This window comes from Haemaphysalis longicornis, unplaced genomic scaffold (assembly GCF_048455015.1).
Source record: "Haemaphysalis longicornis isolate Haplotype H1 unplaced genomic scaffold, Haemaphysalis longicornis Haplotype H1 scaffold_3, whole genome shotgun sequence".
Taxonomy (NCBI): domain Eukaryota; kingdom Metazoa; phylum Arthropoda; class Arachnida; order Ixodida; family Ixodidae; genus Haemaphysalis; species Haemaphysalis longicornis.
Window position 1 is genome coordinate 126,582,505 of NW_027526335.1, and position 22,792 is coordinate 126,605,296.

At 46.6% G+C, this 22,792-nt stretch overlaps 2 protein-coding genes across 4 annotated transcripts in view; one reads left to right on the forward strand and one right to left on the reverse strand.

Annotated features, from left to right (window-relative positions):
- The window catches only part of LOC144175073 (uncharacterized), a 28,561-nt gene extending 22,704 nt beyond the window's left edge, over positions 1-5,857 (reverse strand). The window contains exons 1-2 of one of the 3 annotated variants that reach the window (XM_077704121.1): positions 5,535-5,857; positions 480-751 (exon numbers count right to left, since the gene is read on the reverse strand). In XM_077704121.1, coding sequence (XP_077560247.1) covers positions 480-751; positions 5,535-5,574 — 312 coding nt within the window. In that variant the 5' untranslated portion in view covers positions 5,575-5,857. The remainder of the gene's footprint in view (positions 1-479; positions 752-5,534) is intronic. The other 2 variants (XM_077704122.1, XM_077704120.1) reach the window with 2 other exon arrangements.
- A 202-nt stretch (positions 5,858-6,059) lies between these two features.
- Positions 6,060-15,418, forward strand: LOC144175074 (vesicle transport protein GOT1B). Its single transcript, XM_077704123.1, has 5 exons — positions 6,060-6,272; positions 6,499-6,590; positions 11,035-11,213; positions 12,312-12,393; positions 15,236-15,418. The coding sequence occupies exons 1-5, from the start codon at positions 6,248-6,250 to the stop codon at positions 15,278-15,280; spliced, it is 423 nt and encodes a 140-aa protein (XP_077560249.1). The 5' UTR covers positions 6,060-6,247; the 3' UTR covers positions 15,281-15,418.
- Positions 15,419-22,792: the final 7,374 nt, after the last annotated feature.

The window sequence follows — 22,792 nt, forward strand, 5'->3', positions numbered from 1 at the left end:
AGTAACCACTATCAAATTTGTGGTGGGCTACCTTCAGAGTAGGTAGTCAAATGCTTTACTCAACCGTTAAGTGTACAAACAGTGTGGATTCAGCCCATTTTTGATGCAGTTTTGATGCAGGCACCACCAAGGTTTAATGAGCCATAAAATTAGTTCCAAGCAATGCATCAAAAAACTGCTTCAATTATTGCATTCGCCAGGGTTCATAGCATTGGAAAATATAAAGATTAACGTTTTATGACCAACACTGTTTTGTCTATTGTTTGACCAAAAACGGCCAATTATCTCTAATTATCTTGGGAACTAATTGACCAACTGAAAAAATAATGGCATGTTTAGAATCAGTGGGGAAAAAGCAGCAAGACTGACAAGTTTCACAAAGTTTACTTGAAAATTAAAAGAAGTTGTTTTAAGGCCAGTGTCCAACCTTGATGAGACACCTAAGGCCTTGCAATACGCCAGACAAATCAGCCTCCTACCTCGACATAGGCGCCCTCCTCCGTCATCCTGGAGCAGACAAAGGGCACGTCCACGTCGATGCCCTCCGTGGGGGCATGGCGGTAGTGCTGCCTTGTCTTGCGCCACTCCCGGTACAGGTCGCCACACGTGTTCACCTGCAGCACGTGCTCCGAGAGGAAACCGGGGCCGTCCTGGTCGGCTGCGGTCAGCGTGCAAGTGGAGGCCCAGCGGAAGTGGCGCTGTTTGCTCGGCGGTAGAAAGCACGGCCGCAATCCTGCAACCAGTCCTCCCCCTGAAAAGAGGCGAGGGGAAATAAAGCTTAGTAAAACATGTTGGGCTAGTTGGTTCTTCACACTTTACGTAAAACTGCGCATACGGACGGGACAGGGCTCGTCCTGTCGCTTCTTTTCCCTGTCCCATCCGTATGCGAAGTTTTACGTATAAGTACGCAAGGGAAACCTGTGCTGTGCACCGGCGGAACACTTTTTTCAGGGTTTGGCAGAACGTGGGCATTTGGGGACACGGGGTGGACACCAGAGAAAAGAGATGTTTTGTAATCTCTAGCTCAATGGTTCTCAAATGGGGGTGCACGGACCTTAAGGGGTCCATGAATCCACTCTTCACCTTTCTCCTTTTTTGCTAAAATTTTCCGCCAAAGCAAAAAAAAGAAAAAGAAATGGCTCTGCTGCATTGCCCGTATGTTTGTCCTCACGCAGCTTGTGGTTTGGTTTTGCTTTTTTAACACAAAAGTGTTTTATGCCAGGGTACACCAAAAATTTCACTGACGTCATATCCATCACGAAAATGACGTCACGACATCGCACACAGGAGAAACACCACAAAAAGTTTCATTGGTGCGGATGGTGCTGCCGTCTAAGGTGGAACGGAGTAGTGCATCATGACGCTAATGAGCGCTGACAGTTGGAGTAAGCTGCGTTGTAGCCACGTCGACGGGTGAATGGCACAAACGTGACTCATTTGGTGTGAAGAGAACCACCAGCGGAACGCGTTCGCGCGATCATAGTTCAAGCTACGAACTCTCCCTCTCACGTTCCACAAGCTGAGCCACAGAGCAGGGCCGAAGTGGTCGCGCCTTTGCTGAAGCAACCCGCTAGCAGGACGTCGCTCGCGAAGCACACCAACAAAACAGTTGCCGACCTGCAGATCATGCTCCTTCTGCTGCAGACTTCGCTGCACATTTCCCTTTTGTGTTTTACCGATTCCTATGACAGAGGAATCAACCACAGTCTTTTTGCAACATTGCAATTTCGCACAAAAGGTTGATGCAAGGAACGGGCATAAAAATTTATTTATGGGCAACCTTGGCTCCCAAAGTAAATTGTTTTACAACATGGCACGTATCAATATATTTTGTCCTCGGGTCCCCTATCACTTTTTCAATCCCAAAAGGGGTCGCCACCATGATCACAGTTGAGAAGCAGTATTGCTATAACAGATATAAATTTGTGGGCGAGAATATTTAAATTATCGTTAACACTTTACCTTCCACTTTTCCTGTTATAAATTGTCCTGCTTTTTGTTTAAAAAATGTGTGGCCACCAAAAAAGGCATTTTTGGTACCATGAAACATGCTTAAGTCGTACTTAAGACCAGATGTGGCTAGTGGACAGTGCGACAGGGATATGGATGCAAACAGCCTTACAAAAAGTTGAATTTACTTCAGCCAATAATTTACTATTAGCTGATTCAACCCCATATAACCATTTGCACCACTAACTTTGCAGCATATGCAGCATCTAGAAGACTATTCAGGGAAATTTAGTTTTAAAAAATGCTACTGTGTAAACATTTATTGGCATTAGAGTTGTCTGTGAAAGCACATCTTCGAGCCGCTGCGCTTACCACACACAGATTGCTGTCTGCAATGAAAGTTACAAAATTTATTGGAAGATTGCATCACTAAAAAGTGTAATTCCTTACAGAAGTCAATTATTACAGCCAGGGAAGCCTGTACAACCATGAAATAAATATACCTTTTAACTTCTTTGGGTTGCTACCCCTACAATTTTCCAGTGCAATAGGTCGTGTCTACAAAATAAGAATTAAAGGAGCTGTTCTAACTTATTTACGAGTTTCCAGAGTATGTCATAGTCTTACGTTTATCAATGACAAACACGTTTTCTAAGGAGGCACTAAAGTTAATTTTTCTTTTATTCGTGGCTACACAGCGTAACTTGAGCCACCTAGGAACCATTTTTATATATATTGTACAAAAGTCCGGAAAGTGTGCTTTATTCGTAAAGCTCGAAAGAAGATGAAACACCCCTATGCCTCCCATGGCTACATTGCGAACAGTAACAAAGATATCACACTCATTTCTAATATGGTTTTATGCTATCTCACTTTTCAAAATTATGATTTTTACTTATCCTCTGAACGTATGTCAATGGCTGTTTCCTTTTAATGTGCAATTGATATAAATTACACATGCTATCAAATCGTGAAACTAAGCCCTGCAGACTTGCACCCATTGTCACACCTAACGACACCATAACAGCACGGAGAATGGCGTGAGGATTAAACAACTGTTTCAAATGAACTTTTTTTTTTCATAAAAAAAGTGGTTATAAATTGGCTGAATAAAAACCTTGGACGTGGCCTTTGCCTTCCAGACTTAACATCGCAAGGTAACATTAGACAATGTTTTTCTGGTTGTCCCGAAGATTATGACATTGCCCAGCTTAACGTTACCCACTTTTCCCAGCATGACTTATGCCTGTGCTACGTTTCAAAGGCCTTCAAAGCAACTGCCTATCGAGTGGCGCATTGACATCATCTATTCGCCACTCTTGTAAGCAAGAGCTCAACTGTCAAATGAAGGTTACTGTGCAGCGCAGGCATTACAAACGCCGGCTGTTCAACCCAGGCAGTTAAAAACTTCATTTTGCATGCTGGCCTTCCAGTCCTTAGGTATATTTTTTTTATTCTGGCCAGTGGCAATGAAAATCATATAGACACATAGTTACTTCTGATACAAAAGTTCTGGCATCTGCAACATATACTCTTACAGATGCAAGGTTTTAGAAGCTGGCCGGCCCTCACAAACAACATAGTTAACCTTTTAATCTTCCTTCTACAGGCTTCAGCTGAAGGATTGCAAGTTAGCAGCACGTGTGTTGTGCTCACGATTTGGCGTGCGGCAACAGCTGTGATGCCCACGGAAAACTTACCATTGTTTCATCGAAAGAAAAAGTTGTTAGGGAGCTGACGACCTGGATGAAAAGCGCACGATGGATTTCTTCACGTATCCTCCACTTAGTGTGGCAGTTAAGCGGTCAATATATACCCAAGAGCAAGATGCTTTGCCTCAATACTTTATTATTGCTTCTTTTTGTTTAAGCAGCAGCGTCTCTGTAGATCTGCGCTTCCTAAAACCAAACTGACACTCCGACAGCACGGAGTGCTTAGATAAAAAATAGTTCATTTTGATGTAAATGATCCTTTCCAAGCCCTTTGATATATATATAATACTGGAAGGATTGAGATTGGTATATAATTACAAAAATCAGGAATGCTTCTACTTTTTCGTATGCAACAAATTTTTGCAATATCAGCAAGATATCGTTTGTCTTGGAAAAGCCCCAGTACTAAGCGAAAGGTCATAAATGAATGCCAACACTGAGGCTAGTAGGTTGATTACAATAGTTAAATAGCTGAATTTGAAAACCAGTGATAACTTTAGCCCTGCTGAGTCTGAGATTCTTGTATATTGTTTGAACTTAGAGGTTGGAGACATGAACAACGATTCATTAACACTTGAAGGCTGATAAGCATAACAGCACGGAGGATTAGAGGGGCAACATAAGGATCGCGTCATGCTTATAAAAAAAGCTGTTGAATTCGTATGAGGGGGCTTTGCCACTCGGAACTGAGCCCTCATGTTCGATTGTTCCTGGCGAAACGCTCGGTTGAGCATGCAGTTTAATTAAGACTATGAGTCGCAGTACTTCTTGGAGGTAGAGGAGAAAATGCAGTTAAAGTACTCGGATTTTGCCCTTTTTGGTTTTTTATTTAATTGATTATGACCTTTCTTGGACGCACATAATTTATTAAGGTCTCGAGATTTCATAAATTGTGTGAGTAATTTCAGTTGTATTTTGATTTTGTGTAGCAACTGACTTTTCCATGGTTGTTATAATTCCGTTTTCAATGGTACGAGAAAGGAAAACAGCTTTCATAACCAGATTTAAGTTTGTCGAGCAGGGCTCCGGTGAGTGACAGTACTCCCTCCCAGTTCGTTGCCCGAACCTTATCTCGAAAACATTCAGGCTAGCCTGATAACATGAGCGAGGCAATCCACATTCAGGGTCAGATTATCATGCACTTATATCGCACACAGGTATGCTGGCATTGTTTTTTGGTGTTCGTTATGAGTGCAGCTAGTTGAGGTCGACAATGTGATGCATACCGGCACTTCAATTATATTATGAATACTACTCCAACTGTGCCGGCGAAGAACAATTAGCGTCAATATTCATAATTAAAAGTCTAATTAGACCCATCCGAACACCGGTGGACCAACTGCACTTTAATTTGGCCAATAGTGTTTCGGACTGGTCAATGTTTTTTTTTTTGTTTTTTACTGGGACCGCAAGATAGAATTTGTTGATTCACAGACACGTAATGAAGAAGAGCAATTAACGGTAAATGAATCTATATTTACGAATCCAGAGTGCGGTACAGCACAGATAGCACATACATTTTTACCACATTCAATGGTCAGTATGTCTTTTAAGTCCGGCGTAATAGCCAAGATAGGGCAAGAATTTGCTATTTATACCCCCTCCCTCTCCGACGGTCGGGTCGGTTACGTACAAAATGCGTGCAGCCGTCCAAAACAAAATAACTGGAGTTTTGTCTCAGCAACATCACAACATGAAATGAGTGAATGAGTCAAAAAGAACATGTAAATCGTCGGTCTTGGCACTACAAATGATATAACCTGGGTGTGCTTCTACTCGCAGTACGGCCGCACGCTGGACAACACATGGCAAGCTCGCTGTAGTAAACACGGATAACCGAAAGCAACCATGCATACTACCTATGCGCCGTACCTATCTGGCGCGACCGCTGGCCGAAGAGCAGGCGCAGCATGTTGAGCAGTGGCTGGGTCGCCCGCAAAGGCCGATCGGAGTTGGCCGCGCGGCTCCGACCGACGATTAAGGAAACACTGGCACAGAACTGCGCGCACAACTCACGGGATGTGGTCCGATCAGCGCGAGAGCGGTGGGGTAGTACACGAGAGGCTGCATTCAAAGCGCGCTCACAGAAAACAGCCTCTCGTTTTCTCTGGCGCTCACGAACTCCTCAAAAAACGAAACCACCGCGCGAAATGCAAACGACGCGCTCTTTTGGCTTTGAGTTTGAGGTGCAAAAAGTTTGCCACTACGCCATTGGTTGCGTAACAGAAAAATTATTAACTATAAAAAACTTTTTTGACACAAATTTTACATTAACATTATAAATTGCATTTAGTAAAAACATTTTTTTGTGCAACACAAGCCATATAAGCAATCTTGTGATTTAATATGCATATATGGTCGCTTTGTGAGCAATCGAGCGCACCAGCCAAAAATACCCTCGAAGACGACGCTCTCGACGCGCGCGACGCACGCTTCAGAGGCGGCGCTCGCGCCGCTTCGAACATGGCGCTCTCCGTGCCGTGGTTTTCGTGACGTGGATGGAACCGAAGTCGAGGGGAAAATTCGTGCCTGCATCCCCGACTGCAAGACCACGGGCCGTGCGCGGCTGATAACCGACGTCGGCGATGTTTGAGATCACAGACTTTCAGAGTAAGCCGTACTCGGCAGGGCACGCGCCAGAGCTCCGCTCGCAACAGCGCGCTGTGAACAGCCGGTGTTCTAGCAGTGATCTGACGTATTCAACACGATTGAAATGATGCTTTGCTTGTTTTCTACCCATGCCGCGACATTAATTCAGCGTCAGCCGCCAACGCTACGGAAACTTTGTGAATTAAATGCGCTGTCGTAATTAATGTGATTCTCCTTTTCGTTTCAGAAATAGGCGTCGGCCTAGCCGGGTTCGGCGTCGCCTTTTTGTTCCTGGGGGTGCTGTTGCTCTTTGACAAGGGCCTCCTCGCGTTAGGCAACGTAAGTGATTAATCAGAAATAGCCAGCATGCGTTGCCCTACACCCAGTTAGAGGCACACTGTTGGTAGTTTAATTAGATGCGTCGTGAATGCCCGAACAAATGCGACAAGTGATCAACGCCTCTCTGAGAAAAGCGAAAGTAAACTAGCGTTTAGACTTGTGTCCATCCGATGGCGTTTTTAGTGGACTTGAGCGTTTTTATGCTCTAGCAGTGCGAGCATTGCTGGTTTGTCTTGTTCGAGTTCCATTGTGTTTTGAGTGATCCATCACTGTCTCGTTGACTAGTCTGCAGCCGTGCGCCGAAGGAGCGAGTTAGTCGTGTGCAATGTGTCGACTTTTGTGTCAGCGGCGTTTGAGCTGGTCTTCCATTCGGATGTATACTGATGCTTCCAGCTACCAACAAAACAGGAAAAAAAAATTTCCGTGTTCCCCGGCCGTCGTTCGCCTTAGTGCCATTTGAGTTCACTGCTGGAATTGAATCATTGCTTTCAGCCTCGTATCACAGAGTTCTGTTTCTCTCTGACTTCGTGTGATCCCATATTGCAGGGATGCTAGCAGAGTTTTAAATTAATTCCTTCTTGTGTGTTAGGAGTTGCTGCAAAAGAAGCTGCGCAACTTACATTAAGCAGGAGAACTGTATTAGAGACGAAGAGTCGATGTGGTAAATGGGACGGACACAACCTTTTAGGACTCTGAGATTTTCTCCTTGTTGTCACATAAGAGATGACGCACCTGCCACCCAAGCTTTTCGGAAATTAATGTAGGGCGCTTGAAAGCTGAAAGTGTGATGCCACTTTTGAAGGATTGTAACAAAGGCTGCCCACAAAGTCAGTGCTGTCAGGTGGATGATTTTGGAACAGGTGTACCTGGTAGAATCAAAGCGACCACCTGTCCCTCTGGTTTTAGTGGAATGTAAAATTGTATTCGATACAGTCTCACGGAACTCCAATATGGCATCGACCCAAACATGGCAGTGCTCAGTGGGAAAGGTCAAACACAAGCAGTGCTCTGCACTCTGTGTTTAAAGAGATGCAATGCCAAGGAGATTCATGCGTAGCTGGGGCATTGTCACAGTGCACCACATGTGTGCATGTACTGTTCTTGTTCATGTTTTAAAACGTCTGCTAAAGTTGATGCATAGGTGTACAGAAATCAGTTGGGCGTGCCTGCAAAATTTTATCTTTGGCATGACCGGAGGCTCTCAATGCACTGGCATATGTTTTAGGGGGCATTTTGCAAGCTTAGAAATGCACACCATGTTCCCTGTAGCAGTGGAACACACTGTACACAAATGTAGCATTTTGAACATATTGCTGGAGCCATTCATACATCTGTGATAAAACACTGCACATCTATGTAAAATGTGTATTTTTAACCTGCACAAGTTATGCCAACGGCTATTCAACCTGTCACCATTGGCCAAACATGTCTTATTCACTTGTGCATACATAAGGTATAAAAACTGGAAATGTACATGAGCAGCAAAACGAAGCCACTGGGACCTGGTATTGCCAAGATCAACTGAGAGCTTGCTCTTGCCTGTTTTTGTTTAACTTCTACTCTCAACTCTGTTCACCCCCGTGTATTCTTGACACATGCGGAGAGGGAATGTAGAAAGAGATGCAAACAAAAAGTTGCACAGCCTGTGATATGTGCAGCGTTGTCTGACTGCCCATTCGAGAGTTCGGCATACACATTGATATTCCACATTTCTGAAAGTATGCCCTGACATTAGATCCAATGCCTGCTCACTGGGGCCATTTAGTTGCGCATTTGAACACCACTGTGCCGCCGAAAAAGGAACAAGTCAGCGCTCGTCCTGTGTGCCTCGGCTTAAATCTTTGTTTCTGTTGTGCTGTATTGTTCAGATGAATGCTCAACTTGCCCAGTACTACATTCTGGTTAACCAAGTTTCAAGCGTAGCATTTCACTCTTTGTGGCACTTTCTTGGCTCTGTGGCCTGTGGTTATCGAGGCAAGTGCATTGCTAAGTGCAGTGTGAAATTTGGCAAGAGGCTGTGAAGTTTGTTTTTTCCTGCAACCGACGACAAAAACATCTGGATAAAGCAGATATGACGTGAAACATTCATACATCACCTAACTCTAACCATATTTGCGGCTGAATGGAGATGCGTGTAATTTTTATTTGATCGAGATTACTGTTTATTCTCGAGAATGGTGAAATTGCTGTGTATCGGCACCGTCGGTCTCTGCCTGCCTCTCCCTTTCAGCTAGGTGTCGAAGCTCAATTTGCTTAGCATGTGGCATGTGACTGCCTAACCAGTACTTGAGTGACGTCGTGTCATTTCATTTAGCCTGTTCCATAAACTGTGCAGTCAACGTAGGGAGCAGAAGCTGGCACCACCAGCACAGAGCTCTCATGTGCTGCCTAAAGTCTTCCTTCCTCGGAGTTACGTCCTCAGATCTGGACCATTGGTCACTTCAGTGTACCTGTCCTGGGTAGTTCGCGGACAGTCCAAGGACTGCCCTCGCCACAGCAATATGGGGGAGGAGGGGGGGGGGGGATGCACAACTGTATGCCGAGCAGTTTTGAACAATCCGGTGGCATCTCTTACGCGGCTGACTGCTCCGGCAGTGACTGTGTGCCAGTGGATTCATGGGATGATTGCTTTCGGTAACCCGGGCGAGTACACTATTAACGTCCGGACACCACTAAGACGATATAGTTGACATAGCCAAAAAAAAAATTGCAGAAACTAGTACCTAGCAGGAATTGTCGAATAAATGCACAAGCCGTTCTGCTGCACGGCGAGTTTATTTAAAGTCAGCTTCATTGCTATACGCATTAGCTTTGCTGGCAAGGCATGCTTTAAGGCTTCATTAAGCAATCGAATACCGAAGTATGGTGGCCGAGGGGTCTTTTAATCAAATACCTCCGTAAGACCACATGTAACCCTACGGAAAGATATACACCAAACCCCTTTGAGGTTTGCTTAACTGCCTCACACTAGTGCACTGCTGGAAAGATGCTTTTCAGGGGCAGTAGAGGAGGTCTTGCGAAAATATGGATGCCCCAGGGCCCAAAGTGTGACACATCCACTTTTGCAGGCAGACGAGTTTCCTCGTTAAGTCGACATAGAAGCACTTACGAATTGAAAAATGCCCGGCATTAAAAGAAGACATCTTGTGTGAGCTGTGTTGAGATGGTCCCTGTGGGGGTGTTGAAAGGTGCGACTAAATGTACAGCCTTATTCTATAGAGCAGGCATATTGTCTAACATTAGATGTGATCTTAAATGCACTGAAAGTGCAACGCATGTGCAGAGGTTCTACGTCTGGCAGCCAAATAACTCTGCACGTATCAAAGGCCGCGAACTTGTTTGTTTGTATTTCTTTTGTGTTCCACGTGGACGTATTTGGACATGCGTGAACAGGAAATGAAATGTTGGTAATGGGCAGCTGCCTCGGCATGGTTCCTCTTGTTGCCTGTCCCTTAGGGAACTAGTCTGCAAAGCTTGCAGTCAGCTAACAAATTTGCCTCGTGGCATCGCATTTTCTTCATATGTAAAGTGACCAATAGCATTTTCTTTAAATAACAACCACTGGTAAATTAGAAATGCAACTACTACCATGCTTTGAATAGTTATTTGAAAAAGCAAAAAATCTCACACCTCGATGTTACGTCATACCTCTCAAAGCTTCCTTTTATTTTTTTTAATTTTCGTGATATGTAGGAGAAAACAAGGGAAGGGTTTGCGTAGTGTAACAAGTGTGATGGTATTCGTTACGTGTACCCACGCAGTGGCTAAGGCTGAGCCCAGGGACGCTGGTTTAGTCCCGGCCGCAGTGGCAGCTTTTCAGATGGAGGCGACTAATGAAAAGCAAAAGCACCCATATATTGAGATTTTGGTGCATGTCAAAGATCCCCCCTAGAAAGTAAAAAAAAATCCGGAGCCCTCCACTATGCCGTGCCTCCATAGTGAGGTGTAACTTTGGCACGTTAATCACCCTAGGAACAATAGCTCCCATTATATTGCTAGCTTTCTTTTCCTAGCTTTCTTTTTATTTGTCAACATTCAAACACGACACTACAAAAAAGCTTCCAGTTAAGTTATTATAAACTTGTGGAGGCGTGTTGTTGAAATATTTGTCATGCATTTTTAACCGCTTTTGGCGCAAGGGGCGCGAAATTTCCAGTGGTGGCGGTACCTGTCTTCACGTTTTTGCAATTTTATAACTTTAGTGTAGAAAAGTTACACGCAATAGTGGTATAGTATTTATGTTCTCAGTGAGCCACCCTATCCATCTAGAGCAACTTGCGTTTTGTCTTCAGCACCCCTTTAAGCGTTTCACGGTATGTGGAAAACAAGGAAAGGGTTTTCAAGGTGATGGGAAACTGGAAAACTGTGACGGCATTTTTCACGCAGTTTCACAACGAACTGACCCAACCCTTTTCCTCCTGTTTTTTTCGTCTCTGGCGGGCAGATCCTGTTCCTATGTGGCCTGGCGTTTGTGATCGGCCTGGAGCGGACGTTCCGCTTCTTCTTCCAGCGGCACAAGATCCGTGGCACCCTGGCCTTCTTCGGGGGCATCTTCATCGTCATCTTTGGCTTCCCCCTCATCGGCATCATTGTCGAAACCTACGGCTTCGTCCTCCTATTCAGGCAAGCACGGATCGGATTGCTTTTGTTCTCAGAGAGGCCTTTGCAGTAGGCAGGGACAGAAAAAGGTGCTAGAAAGCTTCTGAAGCATGATTCCGCAAGCTTATTCTTGTTCTCTGCATTCCAGAAAGTTTCAATTTTCACATTGTGAATGTCTTTTAATGCTAGCTGGTGCCTCTGAGAGATCCAACTTTAGCCCGTAGGGCTTGGGTAGCAGGCCACACCCGGTTATTTCGAAATCTAATGACAACCTGTTTTCGCCTCTAAGAAGAGCATGTGCTAGATCGGCTTTTGGCTCGGGTAGTGGCAAGCCACTAAGTATTAGTTCGTGGCTACTCAGCTGGTCAACTGTGCTGCATAGTACCAAGATTACACCTAGCACGGCTGTGCAAGGGTGCTCAGTGTAAAATTGTGTGAATGCACTACAGATTTGAAGGGCAAGTTCAGGTACCACCGGCATTCGGGGCAGTCTGTAAAGACTGCACATTTCAGTCTTGCACCTTTTTTGGTGCAAGTTGCCCTATTGTGACAACTGACTTCACAGATTGCGCCTGTTCTGGATATTTCTACAAGTCACGACTCTTTGTTTACCTATGATTTGTTGCCAGTGCCTGACCATGACTGGGTATCTCATCTGTTAAAAGCAAAGCATGCGTTTCCTTCTTTTTATTCCTCACAGGCGATCGTGTGCTGATAGTAAAATGGTGTTGCATTGTGGTCACTTTCACAGACTATTCTTGTTTTTCTCTTAAATGTTCTTGATCTAAATTAATGTTTCTAGTAACGTAACACGATAGATAAATGTGTGCAGAGGAAACGCCCCAACATAAGATTTGCTAACTTTCATCTGTGCACGTCACTTTGTTCACTGCTTTTTTTGCCATTTGTGTATTCTTTGAGATTTTTGCGGAGCACAATTTTGCCCCAATAAATGTTCATTTCTAAGAGAACCTCGCTTCCGTCCTCTCGATGTGACATATTCGAGCCCTGAAACACAGTTCGACATTGACGGGAAAGCGAACGTCTGTTGCTCGTGTGGGGAAGCTAGTCTTTATATAACAGATCTCTGTCTTCTCTTCCCCTCTCTCTCTCTCTGCGCAGTGGGTTCTTCCCCGTAGTCATCAACTTCCTCCGTAGGATACCCATCCTTGGCAGCTTACTCAACCTGCCAATCATTGGACCGGTGAGTGTCTTCCTTCCTTTCTGAGCTGGCATGCGTATCCTACAACTTACCGTATTTACTCGCATAATCCTCGCACTTTTTTTTCTGAAAAGTCAATGCAAAGTTAGGGGTGCGAGAATTACGCGGGGAAAAAAAATCCGGTGCACAGTGTTGCCAATTTGCCTTATGCCAATCCCGCTAAATGTAGCGGTCGTTTTTTGTATAGGTAAGCTCAGTGTTGCCAACAGCAGCTATTTCTTTTTATTTTATTATTTACAACGTAAACAGTCTCCCGTCGATCAGCGATCATGAAATTGCCGCCTTTGCTTTCTGGCGCGCGCCCTCTCTCGTCGTCGTATGTGCGTGCCCTACTCCAGTAACGCACGTTGAAGTCGGTGATGCCGATGTGCCTGCCTGCGGCACGGTTGCCGTGTTCGATCGCGTACTCTTTCGCTTTCAATTTGAAAGCGGCAGTGTAGCTGGCGTTCCTCCCCATGGCGAAGCGGCACCAAGCACAAAACAATTAGATCAAAAAGTTCTCAAAACGGCAGCGAGCCATCCACCACTGACGCGAGTGACTCACTGACTGCTGCCGCTCAACGGCGGGACCACGACGGCGACACGACGACACGACAGCGGGCTGCGCGAACACCGTCTATAAGTTGCGCGCACGCGAAACATGCGCGAAAGTTATAGTTACGTGCATGCGAAACATGCGCGAAACCGGCTCAAGGACAGTGTGAGTAGCGTGTTAGGGTGCCTGTTAGGGAGTAGCCATGCAGGTTGTTAGGGCGCCTGGATGGCCTTGGATACACAGCGCTCTCCGCCGAACGGAGAGCCGGCGGGGGAGGGCGCGCGTTGGAGAGCGCGTGCACCATGCGGGTTTCGCGAGCAGGCAACTTTCGCCGCTGCAAAGTTGGGGGTGCGAGGATTATGCGAGGAACCAAAAAATTCAAGTTTTGGTGGCTCACATGAGGGGTGCGAGGATTACGCGAGTGCGAGGATTACGCGAGTAAATACGGTTTCTGCAATTGTCTGTCTGTCATTGCTGTTCACTGCAGTCAAGATACTGTGTAATGAAATTTTTTTTCTTTTTGAAAAGACTTAGTAGTCAGATGTGGATATATCGAATTATTGCATATATTAAACGGTGTAAAACATTCCCTTGGAAATACCATGCGAGAGTATAGCGTTGTTGTATGCGCGGGTTGAACTCCCAATCATTGGCGCATTTTAGCACTGCACCGCGAGTTCCCCTACAAGTGCGCTTCTCCAGGTGGAGAGTTGGCACTGACTTCTCGCACGCACTTTCTGCCGAAGCAGGGAGATAGGTGTGTGCGTGATGTGAGTTTCATTCACAGCACAGTTTCGCACATTTCAGAGCCATGGTCACGAAAAAAGGGAAAAGGTTTGATTTAGCGACAAATGCGGGCATAATTTGTCAAGTGGAGGCCAGTGAAAAAAAGTCATCGGCTGCACAAGCATTCAAAATTCTTTGCAGCACATTCGAGCGCAATACATCGCAACGAAGCTGAGGTAAAGGCGAAGGCAGCACATCTCGGCAGTTCTAAAAAGCGTGTCGTGTGTGTGTGTTCCCACAACATGTTCCGCCAAGTGGCTTCGTAATGTCTCCAGATGAGAGGTGTTCGAACACAAAAGACAACAGCGTTGAGTGCCCCGAGCAAAGTTTAGCATTCGCACGCGCCATCACCGATGGCGCAGCGGCACGTGGGTTCGTAAGTGTTAACAACATGCAGGCTGTGGCGGCTCGCAACGATGGCGGAGATCGTGGCGGGCATAGCCAATGACAAAGAGGCAGACGCCGATAGCAATCCTGTTGACATTCCCAACTGGCTACGACTGCTGAACTTGTTTCAGCGACCATGATGACTCGCCGCTGTTGTGGGGCAATTGACGGCGCCGCACTTCTGCATTTGGGCAGCGTAATAAGCGTAAAGATACACTTTGACAAACTTGTCGAAAGAAGAAAGAAGAGCTAACGGACTTTTTTTTTATGCTAAATAAAGTGCAGTGGTCATCATGCTGTGCTTTGTATTCTTCTGCGCTTTGAGAAGCAACGCCATAGGCTACCACTTGTCACGATCTCTGAAAGCTCTCAGTGATGTGCGGAGCTATCAGATTAGCTCCCGATGGGATATTTTATACTTGGAATTATCAATACATCTATCTCACTATCCCCTTTTATATATCCGGGTTCAACCGTGGCACCATGATGGAACCTTTAAGGGGGCACACTGGTCTTAAACCAAAAAAAGCTTATTTTTGCAGTTATGATGATGAAAATTGGGTTCCATATGTAGTTTTTCATTCTAAGTGTGGATATAAAATTTGTTTTTGTGTAAAATGACTATATTCAGATTTTGGATTTTTATATTTGATTTTTTGCAAGCCTTTGTAAAAAAACTGGAGTGATGCAGCTGAACAAGGTACCATTGAACTGTGCACAAATCAAGGAGTGTAATAAGACTAACATTATCATTCTGTCTAGTCCGTAGCAGAAGTTACGACCGTTTGAAGTATGGCCTTCAAAGCATGCAATCAGACTGTGCATCACATTTCCATTTTAAGATGCTGCCTTCTGTACAAATTGACGAGTGCAATAATGCAGAAAAGTTTGATCCCCATTATCACGAGTGATCAATGTCGTCACTACATTGCAGCGCTGCCTGAACTGGCATAATACTACAGGAATGGTTCTATCAATCACTGAATCAGCGCATTTATTTTGCACATAAGTACAAAAGTCTTTGCAAACAGTACTGGCCCATATACAAGGACTATGTTCAGTGTGACAGTGTCCCTAACGTTTCCTCCCCTGTCCCTTTCCTCCCCTTTTTTTCAGTTTATGGATCGCCTTTCAGGAGACAAGGGCAGGTCAATTGTGTAGCCTGGTTGCACCATGGCTGCTGGCCGTGCTAGAGTTCGCCTCCGACTTCCTCCATTCAGCGGCGGCCAAGGCGGTTGCGGTCGCCCGGCACGCTCGAGATGCCGCTGCCGAGCGGATTGGCCCAGCCGTCGCCCGTGCACGAGAGGCGGCGCACTCGGCAGCAAATGCGGCACGGCGGGTGCGGGACGGTGCGGCGAGGGCAGCAACGGCGACGAGGGAAGCCGCGGGCATTGCTGCAGCCAGGGTCACCTCTGCGGCGAGCATTGGAGCGCGCCAGGTTGCTGCATCGGTGCGGTCGGTGGTTAGCGTTACTGCGGTTGAAGCAGCCGTGCGGTCCGGTGCGGAACGGGCCGAAGTTGCGGTGCGGTCTGCCGCAAGCTCCGGTGCGGTTGCTGCGATGCAAGCCGCCGAGAGGGTGAGGTCCACGGCTGCCGTCGGCGCAGCCGACGCGCGCTCTGCAGCAAGTGCTGGAGCTGCTAGGGCAGCACAAGTGGTAAAATCTGCTGCAACTGCCGGTGCCTCCAAAGCCACGCGGGCTGCAAAGTCAGCTGTCAGAGTCGGCACGGCAAAGGCAGCGCAAGTCATGGAGTCTGTCAGGAGGCGGAACAAGGACCAGCAAGAAGGGGACGATGTCGACACTGGGGTTTCCCACAGCGCATCATCCGATCCAGATCAGTTGCAAGGTGAAGTTGATTGCCTCATTCAGCAGCCAGAGGCAGAGGGGCAGCAGCAGAATGGCGTAGAAGCTCATAGCTTGGAAGACACAGCCCCAAACCGGAGTACACAGGAACTTAACGAAGCCCGTCTGCAACAGCAAAGTGACGTGGAAGTTTGCAGCCCTGTGGGGCCGCCCAACCAGGACCAGCAGCAACTTCTTGCCGAGGCTGCCAGGGTGCAGCAGGTGGCAGACCAGCAACAGCAAAATGTGCAGGCCCAAAGCTCATCGTCCGCCAAGAGTAACCAACAGCAGGGATCGAGTAAGAGCGCGAAAATCGCATCCAAATTGCGTAAGCGGAAAGACCCTGCACCGAAGCGGTGAAGAACGTTGCCGTTTATCCTGCACCGCCGTTATCAGCCCCTGCGCCTGCCGTGCTGTTTTCTTTTCCGTGTGCTAGATCATGTAAAATGCATCATCATCACCACTTTTCCTTGGGAGTCATGCTTTTTTTTCTACACCTCACACCTGTTGTCAATAAAGCTGCACTGTTTCTGAGTGACACTGCCGTAATTGTTGGGAAGCCCGTCAGTACTTATCCGTTGTGCTGGCTTCTCACAGGGAACCTGCAAGTCATCCATTTTTCAGTGAAGCTCCCTCATCACAAAAAATATATGCCTCATTCGATTGGGTGCAAATGGGAGTGTTGTAGTCTGGTACCAAAGCGGAGTGCCTGCTTGCCATTGAACTTGGCTTGTGCGTATTGAATACAGGGAATAAAGATTGATTGATTGATTGATTGTAGGGTTTAACGCGCCGACGCAACGCAGGCGATGAGGCGCGCCGTAGTGGAGGGCTCCGGATTAATTTTGACCACCTGGGGATCTTATCGTGCGCCGAAATCTCGTACACACGGGCGTTTTTGCTTTTCGCCTCCATCAGAAAAGCGGCCGCCGCGGCCGGGAATCGAACCCGCGACCTCGTGCTCAGCAGCGCAACGCCTTAGCCACTGAGCCACCGCGGCGGGTACAGGGAATAAAGAGGTCTCTTTCAAGCTTCAGCACAATCCCCTCTTGATTTAAACGAACATTTGTTCTCTATCTCTCTACAACCCCGCCTGTGCCTGGAGCACTGATAACGCATGGCTGTACGGCAAAAGTATTGTGGATGGAGGACAAAATGCTGACACAGTGGTGTAGTGCCCTCCGAGTCCTTCATATCACTAGATTCACACTTCATCCAGATCACTTCATTGATAACTAAAGTTCCTCACCTCAATGTCCGTAGTGCACTTCACCTACACCCACCAATCTTCAGCACCTAATCTGGAACTGTCCTAAATTCATGCGCTACAGAACCTTCACCCCTCCTCCAAATGCATCTTCCTTGCACATCGACCCTCATTCATAGGACTCTAACACGTTGACTCACATTGCACTCTAACTCTATAGAAACTGTCTAGCGTAAGCAGTTTCGAGCCGTGAGTCTGCTCTTTTCACCCCACACAGCTTATCCCGCCTTCTCAAGGGACCCACCACCCGCCATGGTGGATCAGTTGCTAGGCACTGTGCTGCTGAGCACAAGAATGCAGGTTCAATTGCCAGCTGTGGCGGCTGCTTTTCTGATGGAGGCGAAAAGCAAAAGCGCCTGTGTGTTTGAGATTTTAGTGCACGATAAAGATCCCCAGGTGGTCAAACTTAATCCGGAGCCCTCCACTATGGCACGCCTCATAACCTGTGTAGGATTTGGCACGTTAGAACCCTACAATCAATCAAGGGGCCCATTAATGTCCGTGTTGGTACTACAAGGGTACTAACCTACAAATGTCCGAAGGTGCACACACCGTACCTTGTACTCCCACTTCCCCCACTGGACCTAGGGACCTCCTGCCCAAAGAAAAGCTACCACTCTCCCTCTCATATTTTATACACTGTAGAACACAACGTTCATCTGAGCTTGCTCCCTCCACTTTCTCTCCTTTCCATTCTGTTTAATTCTGTTCGAGATATACAGTGACATGCAGTGTGATGAGCACCAGTGCACTTGTAGGTGTGCACCAGTTCGTGGCTATGCACCGGTTTCATCGAGCTTCTCATCATCGCTGGTGGCTCAGTGACTAAAGCACTGTGCTGCTGAGCACAAGGACGCGGGTTCGATTCTCGGTTGCGGCGGCCACTTTTCTGATCAAGGTGAAAAGCAGAAACGCCTGTGTGTTCGTCTTCGAGATTTCGGCGTGCGATAATGATTCCCAGGTGGTCAAAATTAATCCAGAGCCCTCCACTACGGCGTGCCTCATACATAACATGTGTAGTTTTGGCGCGTTAAACCCCATAATCAATCATCTCGTCATCACCACCATTCAGTCACGGTCCTGAACGCTGAACTCTAGCACTGATCGTGCTAGCTGGATTTTGTTCATCTAGGCCCCCCTCGCCATCCTACCACTGTCTCACCCCAATACTTCCTCGTAATAAGTACCATTGCACTGTCAATTATTTTCGTCATCGTGGCGGCTGCCAACGATGTACCTGTCTCGGACAGCATAGGACTACGATATGCACTGCTGCGTGGAATGGCCTGGCTGGCTGGTGACCGTTCATTGCTAAGCTAGGCATGTATGTGCTGCCATGGGGATATGTAACTTCATGCGAGTATTGGAACTACATGAAAGTCAAGTTTTAGATGCAGAGCATCTGATTCACTCTCCTTGTCCCTCCGGCGTCGTCGTCGTTGTCGGCGTTGTCCATCCCTCTGCCATTCTCCTCGCCGCGCGAGCTGCGCTCTCCGCCGCTCACCCCCTCTCCTCTCCGATAACGAACACTCTCTCGCGAGGGGCATTGGATTGGATTGGCTTGGATTCGGTTGGATTGGATTGGATTAAAGTGGATTGTGTTGCGTCATAGCCGCGGCAGACGCGCTGGGGCCGGCGCATGTGCAGTACTCTCTCTTCCGCGGTTTCCTCTCCTTCGGGCGCGCTGCGCATATAACCGGTGTGCCGTTCTCCGGCGAAGCAACATCCACGCTTGGCTCAAACACCTAGAGTCCACGCCGTTTTACAAGTACGCCAACGTCGTCATCGACTGGGACCGGCTTACGCAGTCCCCTCAACGTTATGCGCGCTATAAAACGCGTTCCCTTCGCCGCTCCGCCTATGCGTCGCATCTACACAGGGGTTCCCGCGAGGGGAGGTGGGAGTTTTACCTCGAGAGATTGGCTAACTATATTTTTAAAGTAAAAGCTTTCTTAGTGACACCAATGGCGTCCTGTCGACAAACTAATGCATTTCCCCACCGGTTGGACGATTGAAAATCTGATAAGATTTCCGGACACATGGGGCTTGCGTGAAACGGCTTCCATTTTGTCAAAACGGTTACTTGGAGATCACAAAAAAGGAACGGTTCCAGATAGGACCATACGTACACGCATCGATCATGAATGAGGAGTACAAAAGTACCTTTATCGGTATACTTTTACTAGATCTTTTGTAGGTACGCTTACTTAGTGCGCAAATTATTGTCGCATGGGTCCGTTTGTCGTTTGCGATTTGGGTCTTTGAGGGTTTGACGATCGACTGGACGCACTTTCAGCAAAGGTATTGACGCAGTTTTCATGTTAGAAAGCTTAAATTTCGCGCTTCTCTCAACTTTCTTTGGGAAGGGGTGGTAATTTTTGTCTCTCACCGGGGACTCGCGACGTCATTTCGTGAATGCCAATTCTTGAACGGGTAAACATTTTTACCGCGAGCTTGTGACTTTTTTTAAATTTTTTTGAAGGGGGTTAATGACCATTCATTGTAGCGGAGTATCCAGGGGAATGGCTTCCAGCCTCTCTACACAATAAACGAGTTCACCTACTACTGCAGAAAATCCAGGGGTAAGCAATGGCCGATACACCTGTGTAGGTATAACTGTGTTAGGCTTAACGACGTATAAAGCCCAATGACGGGCCAAGTAACGTCAAACTCTTCATAGGTCAGCTGCGGGTGCCAAATAACTTCACTGGACCTCAAAGCATATCGTTAGGTCTGGTGTCATAAAAATCCCAGGAAAGCGTCAGTGAGTGCTCGTGTTATATGTGCGTTGCATCAAATGCAAGGTTTGGAGGCCGTGTTCATATATACAGACACTCACTTGCTTCCTTAACCCAGTCACAAAATACCATTGGACATTCAATGGGGCTCAATCGGTTCCCATTGGGAATCAATTGGGCCTGATTGGACTTTCGATCCATAGGTTCGATTGGACACATTGACATATACCAATAGGACTTTCAGTTGGACCAATTGAACATTGAAATGGTCCAATTGGACCTCTTTGGCTTCACTGCTGTATCCCAACAGGACGCCCAATTGGACCGAATGACTGAAGTGAGGCCAATCGGACTGGACGAGGACTTTTTCGGATGACTGACTGTAATATCCCAAATAGTCAGTTCGTGACATGGGTTGTGATTTTATCTTTCAACGAGTTTTATAAAATTAAAATACCACGATAAAAACATGCTTACTTAATATCGAAATATTTTTATTTTCTTTCAATCGATATGTGTATTTACCAGACATTTATGTAAAAAGAAAACTTAAAGTAAAGGAAGTTATCGAGAGATGCGTTACCAAGGATAAACTAAAGAAAATACTCCGGCACTCTAAAAACGATGCGGAATCCAATCACGACCCAGTTTTATCCATAGACATTGTGTAAACATCAACAAGGTGCTGTACTTCAACGTGGTATCTCCCGAACTTTTCTAGGGCTGATTTGCGATGCTTCTACAAGGCTAGTTCTTCCATTGCTTCAGGTTAGGTAAACTTCATTTGATTTTTTGCATTAATAAAATACGCAAGTTCCAAACGGGTTCCGACGCAAGAGTGATAAACACTCGGTCACAACTCCCTTGCCGGTAAGGAACCATAAAATCCCGGGCCATCTCCACTAACGTGAAACCTGTGGATGGTAGCGAAGCATGCAGTGTATAATGTATATTCAAAGATTGTCTCTTCCTTGCCACACGGCGCGCGCTGATTGGGCGCCGCAGAAGCGCCAGTGGGAGGAGCAATCGCGCGCTTGCTGAGGCGGTGGTGCCCTCTCGCGTTTGAGCAATTAAATGAAGAGGAGGGGAGAAAACGCTTATATTTTTTAGCAGTTGGGCGGCACTCAACCGGAGTCTTGTGCCACGTGCGACAGTTCCCGACGGGTTCAGCAGGGGTGGTGCCCGTAAGTGGTCTTCGTGTGACACGCCGCTGCATGCTAAGAAGTATGCTTTACAGGAAAAAACCTGGCGTTCGAAACTAATTTCGAGAGGGATTGCAACAAATTTCTGTTATTAATGCAATTAGGTCCTGATTATTCCTGTATTTTAAACTAGTTTAAATCATGTTACTTTCTTCTGAACCGGTTTTTTATCCATTGCACACTTGTTTTTTTACCGTCGTTTGACAACTTGATTTGCCGTGACAGCCCGAGCCCCTAAGGTGCTTCGCCCGTAAGAAACGCGCCCGTTGCTAGATCAATCCTAAGGTTTTCAAGGCATCGACTGCTCGAGTACCCATGCCCACACGTGGCACATGCGTATGCGAGCCACGGGATTAACCATGGTCAATGGGTTGCAGACAGATTTGTGGGACCGTCTCCTGCAATGCTGCTACGGACCGGCTGGTGTGAATATATATATATATATATATATATATATATATATATATATATATATATATATATATATATATATATATATATATATATATATATATATATATATATATATATATATATATATATACTCGGGGTGAAGGGGACCTTCTTTTTTTAACCCCCGGGCCGTGACTCGAGTGTCTACGACATGTCGAGAGTGGTCGACCAGCGTTGAACCCAGTGATTTCCCTACACCCCCCCTAGGGGGTTTGTAGACCCCCCCTTGAATCCCCAAATTTCACTCTTGTCAGTCCTTGTATGGACCTTTTTCAGTATCGATCTGCGCATGCGCGGGCTGCCAGTCTGCTATTCTTGGCAGTAGCCTCGAGCAAAATAAACAAAAGTGCGCCCCCCCGAGCTTGCTGTTAGCGTTGCACGTATTTATTTCCTTTTTTTCGACAGCTCGTGGTAAGTTCGTATGTGCACACAAAAAAGGCTTGCAAAGGAAAGGGGCAAAGTGGTTTGAGGCTGTCCACGCTGCGAGGACATTGCTACCAGCCAGGGAGTAGCGAAAATAAAAAAAAAAGTAAAGGAAAAGGGGAGCTTCAACGGCCGCAGGTTAGTCACGGAAACTTTCGCCTGCTACCGTGAAATTCATATGAATGGTACGGGTGACGGGTGGGTGCGGAAGCAGCTGCAGGACGAGAACATTTTGTGCACGAGTTCTCCGAAACCCAGATATTTTCGGAGGTGTGCCTTACTGCCATTTTTAATACGCCGCAGTGGAATACCACGCGGGGGACGCAGCAATTCCCCACTCGCTTGAAGTGATTTTGGGAGTGACGTCGATCGGGTGCCCAGGGAAAAATGGTCCAATGGAGGCAGCGGAAACGCGAGTATGCACAACAGTCCCACGGTCGAGGGAAGTTTACTTAACTGGTTATTTAACTGAATTATTTAACTAGTTAACATAACTTAATTATTTAACTAATAATTTAACCTAATTATTTAACTTAATTAATTATCTTAATTATTTAACTAGTGGGATAAAAAAACAGCTTTTCTAGTTTATGAACTATTGGGAAGCCAGGGGCTGACTCCACTGTTGGGAATTTCACCGCTGTCTCCACTGTTGCGAACCATGGTAGCGTGGTCGATGTGGGCCGAGGTGGGTGAAGTGCCGGGGCAGTCATGACGGGCAAGTTGACGAAGAAGAAAACTTTATATACA

Excerpts from the sequence above, each read along its gene's own strand:
- LOC144175074 (XM_077704123.1), top strand. The coding sequence starts at position 6,248 with ATGTTTGAGATCACAGACTTTCAGA. Across the intron at positions 6,273-6,498 it reads TGAGATCACAGACTTTCAGA|AAATAGGCGTCGGCCTAGCC; the intron begins GTAAGCCGTACT and ends TTTTCGTTTCAG. Across the intron at positions 11,214-12,311 it reads GGCTTCGTCCTCCTATTCAG|TGGGTTCTTCCCCGTAGTCA; the intron begins GCAAGCACGGAT and ends CTCTCTGCGCAG.